The sequence below is a fragment of the Alligator sinensis genome, unplaced genomic scaffold, assembly GCF_000455745.1.
Source record: "Alligator sinensis unplaced genomic scaffold, ASM45574v1 scaffold402_1, whole genome shotgun sequence".
NCBI classification, from domain to species: Eukaryota; Metazoa; Chordata; order Crocodylia; family Alligatoridae; genus Alligator; species Alligator sinensis.
The window spans coordinates 381,490-392,307 of NW_005842089.1; the positions used below are offsets into that span (position 1 = coordinate 381,490).

The 10,818-nt window shown below is 49.9% G+C and overlaps 1 protein-coding gene across 2 annotated transcripts in view; it reads left to right on the forward strand.

Moving 5' to 3' along the window:
• The window catches only part of PEMT (phosphatidylethanolamine N-methyltransferase), an 80,459-nt gene that overhangs the window by 57,539 nt on the left and 12,102 nt on the right, over positions 1 to 10,818 (forward strand). For both annotated transcript variants that reach the window (XM_014520120.2, XM_025204579.1), the window contains one exon: positions 6,154 to 6,265. In XM_014520120.2, coding sequence (XP_014375606.2) covers positions 6,154 to 6,265 — 112 coding nt within the window. The remainder of the gene's footprint in view (positions 1 to 6,153; positions 6,266 to 10,818) is intronic.

Genomic DNA, 10,818 nt, shown 5'->3' on the forward strand with positions numbered 1-10,818 from the left:
GCCCCCGGGGGTTACAAGAAATAATGGCCACAAGCTAGCAGAGAGCAGATTTAGACTAGACATTAGGAAGAACTTCTTCACAGTTCGAGTGGCCAAGGTCTGGAACGGGCTCCCAAGGGAGGTGGTGCTCTCCTCTACCCTGGGGGTCTTCAAGAGGAGGTTAGATAGGCATCTAGCTGGGGTCATCTAAACCCAGCACTCTTTCCTGCCATGCAGGGGGTCAGACTCAATGATCTATTGAGGACCCTTCCGACCCTAACATCTATGAATCTATGAACGTTTGAAATCACATAGGAGCTTCCTCGCCAGCACCCAGCCTCTCAATGGCACACCCAAGGACTACTGATGTGGAAAAGAAACTCAAGACAATACCTGACAGCAAATAAAAGGGCATTCCAGTGGCTGAGTCCTTACCACCGGGGGCTTATGAACCATAGCAGAGGTGGAAATGTCTCAGCTGCCTGCACACCAGAGTTGGACGGTCCAAGGAACTAATGAAGAAGTGGGGCTATGCCATTGGTTCAACCACGTGTGACTGTGGCACAGAGCTTCAGGCTATGCAACACCTGCTGCAATGCCCGCTGCTTGGAGGCCCATGTACAATAAACGAGCACAAGGATGTGTAACAAAATGGCCAAATGTGATGTAGAGACACACAAAGAAGAACAGTTCCATTTGCAACTGCGGCAAGGTCCAGCTGAGTTCTGTTTCCATTGAAAGGGGTTCATCCAAATCTAGTCAACTCTACCATTCGTAGGCATTTCAAGGGGAGCCTGGAGCAAAGTCTGAAGCTGGGGAGCCACTGACCATTGGTGCAGCCATAGCAGGAGGCACCCTGTGAGACTGGAGGAAAAGCAAATGACCCCCAGCGAAGAAATGTTTTCACTGGGGATTTGGGGAATAGCATTTCCCAGAGCCAGGGAAGTGTCTGAACAGGGGATGGGTCAACCAGCAGATTCAGACTGCAACTCTTTTAGTGTTTGCTATCGTCTCCCTGAAATTTTCAGTGGTCAAGAAGTGGGTTTTGTCCTATAAACCTTCCAGCCTTCATGTTCTTTTGCTTGAAAAGAAAGGAATAGAATTGGATACAGTGTGGCCCCATGACAGAAGATTTTGATTTGCTTATCAGAGCTGTGTAGGAGGTGTATGAGTGTTTTACTTCCTGCATTAGTAGAAATTCAGCTCTGCATTATATTAATAGTGCACAGTAAACAGATCATTAGTGGGTGCAAATATAGATGCATTATCACCTGCTGGGCACAGTCACAGCTGGGTGTGCTATTCCCCCTCCTTTGTGTGCCCAGGTACACAGGAGCACTTTATTATTTATCTGTATTGTAATAATGTCCGTAGGACCCATCTTGACATCATGGTGTTAGGTACAAACATGTACATAGTAAGACAGTGACTGTCTAAATACCAGACAGGCAGCGGGTGGATGTAATCCTTTAGGCACAAGAAGGAAGCAGTTTTTAAAAGGGCAAGCCCTGGCATTTCACCTGCAGGGTGTTAGCATCCAGCGTGACCTGAACAAATGCTGGTTAGGTTTTTGCCTTTGCACTTGGATTGCTTCAGAATACCTGCAGCTATTGTCTCTCTGTTTCTTAACCCCAGTGATTGAGATATGAGATTCCAAGCTACGGAGGAGGTTTGGGGAATGTTAATAATAGACTTCACGGACTCCCAGGGCTGCACGTGGTTTTATTTGTTTGCAACAGGCTCTCCAACTATGCAGCATGCCTCTGGCCCCCACGGGGCATAACTCAGCCGATAAGCCAAGGCCAGCAAGACAGGTGCATTCTTTTGCTGTTGAACCTCATAGGAGCCTGTGTTATGCAATGAATGATTTAGCAACAGAGATGCTAATAGCCAAACACAAGAACAAGCCACGTGAGGAACAGCATTTGGTCCATTAATACCCCCAAAGAAGATGCAGAAATTGACTGCCGCGCTGAAGACGATGAGCTATAAGTTCCAGTCTCAGCGGGGCTCGTCACCCGTGAATAGCTCAGCGCCAAAGTGGGCAAGGAACACTTCGACGCAATCTATAGAACTGCCTGGGGAGGAGATTGCCACACTGCTAAGAGAGTTGCTCACACGTATAATGCTAACACCAGGTAATTATCCCACTAATCGCATATAGCTGAAGTCAGAAGGGGTGGTGTAATTGGCCGGCAACTGCTTTTTCTTGGAAATAAAGGTTTTGCGCTACGTGAGGCCAAGGAAATGGCAGTGTGATCCAGGGAATAATAAGAGTAACTTTTGCCCCCCTGCAAAGGTCTTTTATGTGAAGATCTCCAAGCACTTTACAAATATACATTAACCCTCGCTACCCCCCTGCGGTGTTCAGGAAGACGAATATTATTATAATCATTCTACAGAAGTACGAGCAGAGGAAGGTTCTGCTGGCTTGGTGGTAGGCGGTGCTGCGCTTTGCAAAGACAAATGCTAAATTGCACCTCGGCATCTACCCATCAAGCTCATAATGGACTGCAGCTTGTTCCCCTGAATCCCCTCTGCAGAGGTGATACCTTCCTTCTGGGTCCTGCCAAACCTCCCCACTGCCCTTCCCAGATCCAGTAGGTCCATTGCCCCTCCTTCCTGTGGCACTCAGCTCCACCACCGAGACCATGCCCTGTCTAGGGCCCACCCACACCTTTTCCTACTTAAAGCCAATACATGCCCAGTCTCAACTGCCCAGTTGGCTCTGAGGGCTGCAGGCATTGGCCAGGGACTCTGCATACAATCCATGCACTGAAGGTCAAGATCCTCTGCCACGCAGGAACAGTCGTCTGAACCTGAGACTTGAGTGAGGATAGATAATTGCACCCCAGAGCAATTGAGCTTTGCACATGCTTCTTCCAGGATCCTCTTAGACTGATCATCAGACAACCACCATGTGCTTCTGAGCCTTTTCAGACTGACTCCATTCATTTGTTCGTAGCAGACATCTTGCTGCAAGCTCCAGTTGCGATCAACCACTGATGCCACATTTTCTGCTGCACTCGCAGGCCATGGGTATGTGTGCAGACTATCCTGGGGGAACCCAGCTGGGCTGACGAAAAACAAATTGTAGCGGCACGACATGGAGCAAATCTGCCCCATCCTGTAAATTTTACTGGGGCTCCAATCCAGGCAATTTCTTCCACCTTGTCCTGAGGCCTGGTAGCTCTTTCTGGGGAAAGCTGTTCTGCATATAAGTGACCCCGAGCTTTCACCTCAACGTTCCCTGTCGGAGGGCAGTTCTGTTGGCATGTCCACGTCCTCTGTAAACTTCCCGGCTTTATATTCGGTGAATCGCACTGCATTTCTCTCTGTCCAGTGGATCTTCATCAGAGCTTCTGTGTACACAGCAAGCACTTTCTCTCACACTTTTAAGAGCCAACCCGAACTGTAGCCTTGCCCCTCCACCCCCCAGCTCCTTCTGTATCCCAAATTAACACACTTCAAACTTTGTTTGCTCGCTGTTTTCTTGCGAATTGGTTCAGAGCAGTACGGAGGAGTTCCTTTAAGGTGGGTGTCGTGCCGCCACCCTGCTGCGGCTGACAACTCTGAAAGCATTGCTTCCTTACAACTGACAATCACATCATAATGAGAATAATACCAATAACAGTGACTCCCGCCCAGTGGTTTGGAAGTGGGCGAGCTATTTTTCTGACACTGAGAAATTCTTTGAATGAAGAGATCAAGCTGACACCAGAGGAGGGCGTGTGGCGATGGTTATCTTGATTACAACATCTTGAGATGCAATTATGATTCTCTGGGAATATTTGTTCCACTTAAATGTTTCTGCTTTCTTGTGTTTACTTGCCCAACAAGCTGCTTTGAATTTGTAGCTTTAAAACCCCTCAGATCATCCCTGGTGGAACTGCTGGCTCCCAGGACTGTCGCACTGGGTTATCAGGAGGTGCTGCAGGTCGGGACTGGAGCGCCTCTGCAGAGTTATACCAGGCGTGGATTTGGCCTGGTGCCCCATGGAAAGAAGTGCATCTGCATCTTCAGAGGAAAGCCTTCGCCAGAGAGAAATGCAAGGCTGCTCAAGAATTTCAGACCCTCTGGGCAGGAGGGCTTTGCAGGGTGCTGTTTTGTACCCCACAAAGAGAGGGGTACAAAAGAGAGAGAGAGAATATGTGTGTATGTGTGCATGTAGGAAAAGGAGCCCATGTTGAAATACAGGCTTAAAAGCCAAGTTTGAAGCTCTAGCCAGCCAGAAGCAGCATAGTAGCAGGCCCCAGAGGAAGGACTAGGGGGAGAGCCTGTGAGGCTGCTGGCTGCAAGGAGGTTTGCTCCTCTGAGCAGAAAAACTGTCTCCAGTTGCTTTGGTTCCCCAGTGCGCTCTTTGTATGAAACAGAATTGCATCAAAGCAGCCCCTGGCTCTATCACTAATTCTTTCTCCTCACTGACCTAGCTGACAAGGCCCTGATTTCCAGCGAGGGGGTCGGTGTGCCTCGTGGAAGGGAGAGCCTCCTGAGCATGGGGGAGCGGTGGGAATGCTGGAGGCTTCCATGCACCCACACCTTGGATACCGCTGGGATGGGCAGCTCTGTAGACTAAGTCTGGCCTTCACCGTCCTCTCTTTCAGGATTGCCCCAGCCACGCTCCTTGCCCATACAGCTCAAAACTGCCAAGCAGAGACAGCCAGCCCGGTCTGGCTGCACAGCAGTATTGTACTGTGGCAAAACACCCACTGGGGACTGACTGGAGACCGTGTTCTCCTCTGAGCTCTTGCGTGCGATGTCAGGGTGTTTCAGGCACCGTAGAATAAATGGCAGAACATTACCATAGAGGCTTTTCATTGTGGAGGGAAAAAAAATAGTGGAAACTTGTGAATGTGCTTTTATAGTTAGTAATTATAAGGAACAAGATGAGATGAGATGAAGAGGTGAAGCTCAGCGATATGAAAACCCTGGAAATTGCCGTATCAGAGTACTTGAGGGTCTGTCTCAACTCATTCCTCCTCTCTGGTGGTGAAGTCTTTTATTATCATGTTGTCTCGGTATTGACAGCTGCTCTGACAGCAGCCAGTGTTGCAGGCTTCCAGACAGCTCACGCACCCCTACCAGCATGGTTCTGCGTCTCGAGAGCCAGTGTCTCCCGGGTCTGGAGCTGATGGCCTGCTGATGCTTGAAAATTAATTGCCCATGTTGTTTTCTTCCCAAATAACACTACAACTGGTTTTAACTGGGTAAATGCCTGGTGATGCATCTGAAACTGAGCACTGCTCTTACCATTGGAGGTTGCATTGGGCACAGAGAGAGCTCTGCTGTCCCTAGAGGCCATGATCTGTGCCAGGGAAGCCACTTTGTGGTGCTCCTGTTGTATTATGGAGAGAGGTGGGTGGCCCGTGGCTTACCCCAGCCTGAAGGAGCGGTGGGCTGCTTTCTGTTCGGTCCCTGTGCTTTGACTCGCCTGGTTTGGGTTGGCCTGTAGGAATATGCAAACCTTCCCACTGCATCTGGGTACGGGCTAGAAGATCTATTAGGTCCCTTCCGACCCTAAAACTATGAAACTATGACCCACAGGGAAGACTGATAAGTACAGAGTAAAACAGCATCCCAGAGGCTCTGAGGCTCAGGGGGTCGGACTAGAAGATCTACAAGGTCTCTTCTGACCCTACATCTATGAATCTATGAAGTTCCCTACCTTGGTCTGAAAAAGGGTCACGGAAGGCTCCTGCTTCGCCTTCCCCCAGGCCCAAAGACTCCCAGCTCAGTTGACTGCAAGGAGGTCAGCTGTGCCAAACCACAGCAGCCTGGCCAGGGAGGTAGAGGCAACACTGCATCCCCAGGATGGGCAGGGAGGGCTGCTTCTGATCGTGCCTGGTCCACCCACTCCCTCTCCCATGGGCCAAATCTGGAACCAAGGTGCTGGAGCCACACTGGGGATCCCCTCCACAGTCGCTTCCAGGACCTCTGTCTCTATGGACAGTCATGGGGCAGGTCTTCAGAGAGGATTCCCTGCTGTATTTTCAGGTCTGGAGCAGGCAGGCAAGGCGTGCAGGGAATACTCCTCCCCAGACATGCCCAGGATGCAGCGAGTGACCTGGTGGGAGCTCTGCAGTACCTACAGCTGGCAGCACTGGGTGGCCTGACCTCAATTACTGCTTATTGCATTTGATCACAGTGTAAGAGCCCCTCTTCTGTTCTCTGCAGGTGATTACTTTGGCATCCTGATGGAGGCGAAGGTGACCAGATTCCCATTCAATGTGTTGGACAACCCCATGTACTGGGGCAGCACAGCCAACTACCTGGGCTGGTCCATCATGTGAGTACTGCGCTGCATTGTTGTAGCTGGCCACTTCCCAATCATGATGTAGGATCAATGGCAGCATTCATTGTGATGTCTTGGAGGGGACATGCTGTCTTGGCCACTGTCAGGGAGGATGCTCACCACTCAGGGAATAGGGTGCCTCAGTACCACTTGGGTGATATGCTGAGATTGGGAGGTGGGTGAAATCCTTTCCTCTTAGGTTGCAAGGAGGAGGAGACAGTTGTGAGGGGTCTCTTCATCTGTCAGAAGCAAGGCAGGACCTCACCAGGGAGGTCTACCAAGACAATGCCCTGCCCTCCACATGACATCCCTGAGCCTTTCCTTCACAGGTGTGATACAGCAGCAGGCAATCATGAGCTGGGCCTGCATTATGTTCCTCCAGAAAGCCATGAAAGAGTAGCAGGAGCCTCCAACTGGCTTCCCTGCCACCCCTGCCCCAGCTCCGTGCCCAGTGCAGCATTGTGGAGCCAGAACCGGCAGCAGCGTTTTGTTCCAGGGGCACAAAGAACTTCTCTAGAGATGAAGGTTGTCTTCAGAGTGGGACTTGCAGTGGCGCTCTAAGGGAGTGATGTGCCCAGATCACACTGGGTTTCAACAGGAGCTGGGCATCTAGCTTCCCTACGTTCCTTTAACATCTTAGCCTGAGCTGTTAGCAAGGGGCTGCTCTAGTGATTGTGGCATGCTGCTAGAGCACAACACGATCGTGCAGGCCAAGTCAGCCCCTAGCACACAAATGTGGTGGAACTATTTGCTGAATCTTTCTTTTCCATGGGAAGAATTTAGAGGTGCTTCATTCAAATTAACTCCTGGCACCCTGGGGACATGACAGAGACTGGAGCGTGAGGTTGGAAACCATCTGCATGTTCTGAATTAGTCAACGAATCCTCCCGTGAAGGCAAAGTGTCACACATCTGGCTTTCAGCGCCTTTGGCTTATCCCACAACACAGCACGCACCTCTGCTCTGCAGATCCTTCGAGCGCTAATTTTATAGGAAACTAAATCATCTCCAGGCTCTGGAGAGATGAAACGCGAGTATCCGACCCCGTGTAAAACGGAGGCCTTGGCAGACTCTGCAGAGTGGAAAAATCAACATCCCAGACCAAATGTATCCCTGGCGTAAGTGCATGGCAGCCAATTGAGTGATAGCAGGGATTAGCCTGGTCCAATAATTGCCTTTCTCCAAAAAAAAAAAAAGCCTGGGGAACTATGGCAATGCTTGATAAACACTCCTCTTGTAGCATAACAGTTTAAAAGCCGGAGCGAGAAAAATGAATAGTATGTGTTCTGGCAGTGAATGAGCAATATGCCCTGCACTGTACTTGTAAGTTTTGTGCGGTTTTCATATAATAACACGTTCCACTTTGATTGCTCAGGAACAAAGAGAGGCCCGGTGATATTCGAAGCACAAACCGTACATTACAGGCCATTCTCACGTGTTACTATACATGGTACCTGCCACCCACAAATGTTACCACCAGAAAAAGAAAGTTGTTCTGGGATTTTATGATGATCTAAAGCCTCATTTCTTCTTCTTCTGCCTGAAATGTTTGCTTCGCTGGTATAACTGGGAAGGGGTTTTGGCCTGGAGTGATAAGCAAAGACAGTATTCTCCTCTCCTCCCATGCTCTGTTTCTCCAGGGAGCATTCTGTACCTACAACACCCATGGACATTAGTGGGAACTCTGCAGGCAGACTAATGTATCCAGCTCCCTCTGAAACCAGTGCGGGCTGGATTGGGTCCAAACTAATTGGAGGTGATGCCATGGATAGAAGGTTGAGAGGCGACCTTGTGGCTGCCTATAAGTTCATCACGGGGGCGCAGAAGGGAATTGGTGAGGGTTTATTCACCAAGGCGCCCCTGGGGGGTTACAAGAAATAATGGCCACAAGCTAGCAGAGACCAGATTTAGACTGGACATTAGGAAGAACTTCTTCACAGTTCGAGTGGCCAGGGTCTGGAACGGGCTCCCAAGGGAGGTGGTGCTCTCCCCTACCCTGGGGGTCTTCAAGAGGAGGTTAGATAAGCATCTAGCTGGGGTCATCTAGACCCAGGACTCTTTCCTGCCTATGCAGGGGGTTGGGCTTGATGATCTATTGAGGTCCCTTCCGACCCTAACATCTGTGAATCTATGGATAGAGTGCCAGCAGGAGATGATGCACTGGCAGTTTGGCAAAGGGGAGATCTGGGGATAGAAGGGCACTTGCAGTGCATCAGATGAAGCTCCTGGTGAGAACAATGCAGACACTGTTGATGGGAACAGCTAACACCAAAGGAAAGTGTGCATGACACAGCAGAGAGAAAAATTCAACTGTAGATGGCTATGGAGAGGCCTTTTAAAAACAGCAGGAGTTTGAGTATCTCCTGCTCACTCAAAAAATGACTCGGACCCCACAGAATTACTGCACCCCTGCTTCACCTTGAAGACTCCTTCTGTACCCCAGCTGAGTCTAGTCTCATAACATGTAGGCATTGCTCAGTTTGGTCCTTGACAATCCAGGTCCCAGCCCTGCCCCAATGTTCATGCTTTACTATTTGCTGCATGATAGCGCTTCAGTAATTTGTTTGGGGGCTTGAGCACATGGCTTCCCCCATGAATCTTATTTCTGGGATGGCAGAGGATATAAAATAATTGTCTCAGAGGCTTTGAGCCCTTCCATATTCATGGGCATTGCAGGAGTGAAGAGAGCTGCCAGCATCATCCTAAAAGGGTCTGGCAGTAATCCATTATCTATTGCTGTGTTCTTCAAAGCACGGCACTGTGTAAAACCTGCCTTTGTGAACATGCTGCCGGGTGGCTTTACAGAGCATGGAGCAGATGCCGGCCTGCCCACCTTTGAGCCAGATCAGGCCCTATATTCTGAGCAGGCAACAGGATGTGGCTGCGCATCATGTTCTTCACCTACTCTGGCTTGCACCACCTTCTCGGTTGCAAGTTCTGCTCTTTTAATTAGCTGCTAAGTGGGAGCTAAGATGAACTGGTGATGATGCTTCTAAATGCCTGTCAGCCGAAGAAAGATAGATAAGGCAGCAGAGCTACCCAGAGGGCCAGATGGAAACAGGCACGCGACTGAGCAGCAGGGACAGAGGCTTTCGGCTTTCCATCAATACAAGCTGTCTCCCCGGAGGCTGGAGAGTGGCTGGGGAGCTTCACATGGATGTGAAGAGGACCCTGGAGGCACAGCTGCAAGGAACCAGACTGGTTTGCTTGGCACCAGTAGGGCACATGCTAAATTCTGCATCCTGTTTAATCCAGTGAAAAGGATATTTCAGGACACTGAGGAACGCTGAGACGAGGCGAGATTCAAGAAGCACGGTATCCTCTCTGTGGACAGGGAGACCTTTAGTTTTACTCCTAGCTAGGGCAAAGTGAGTGATGGACAACAGCAGCATATTCAGGAACGAGATTAGTGGTCTGTCCTCTGCTGCTCTAGAAGCATTCGGCTACAAATAACAGGAATGTAGCCGAAACAGCCAGTTACCAAAGGAACACTGCCTTGGAGGCCTATTAGATAACAAGGGAGGAGTAGCTGGAAGCCAGTGAGCTTTTCATGAAATTGGAGGACAGGTACAGCCGTTCTTCAAGAGCCATATTAAGAACATCAGCGGCAGCCAGCTGGCTGCTAATAAGAAAGGAATTCAGTGGAGTTGGATCTGTTTCTGCAGCCCACGCAATGCGCGGAGCCCATGCTCTGATATGGTACGCCAACGTATCAGAGTCCCAAGGCTGCTCTTTTCTTTTCTACAAGAACACACCCCTGCGAAGGCAGTGAGTGGCACACCTGGGCAGTACATCAAATAGTCTCAGTTTAAGTCCAGTATGCGCAGCCCAACTTTAAAAACACAGCACAGAACAACAGGGAAATGTATTTTCCTGTGGGGCATTGCAGCCCTCATTGGCTTCCCTGATGGTGTCTCAGCTCTCAAAATGAACTGAAGGCAGCAGCGGTTTGACCCCTTGCTTGTGCGGTGTGATGGGATGTCAGAGGGGTTTAGGATCACCGTGAGCAATGGGGTGGGCATCTGGCCCCCGTTTTGAACGCCTGTCAGTCCCCATAGTAACAACCAAAAAGCTTTTCATTCCTGAATAATTTGGCTGAGCCGGCGATGACATGAGGATGTTTGTGTTCCTCACGGCCACATGCTCCTCCAGAATGAAGTGAAGTGCAGAGTCATCTCTCTCTGCACCAAGAGGGTCTGGACGCCTCCGGTTTGCAGGGAGATCAATTGCTCTCAGTCCCGGAGGAGACACTATTCTATTAAGGAGAGAATAGAAGCTATTTGGAAGGAGCGGGAGGCAGTCGTGCGACAGCTTAGAGCACAGCTGCCTGCAGGATAATCGGAAGGTATTTGTTTCTAGTGGCATCACCTCCTTGCTCGTTATCTGCAAGAGAAAAGCATGGGGTTAGCTGGATGTTCAAGAGATGCACAGGCAGGCTGCACATGGCGGGGAGGCATGCGCCTTTAATTATCACTCAAATCTACTGAGGACCCGTTAGAGAATGACTGCTTCCAGAACAAGAACCACAACGTGTCTCTTCACTGATTA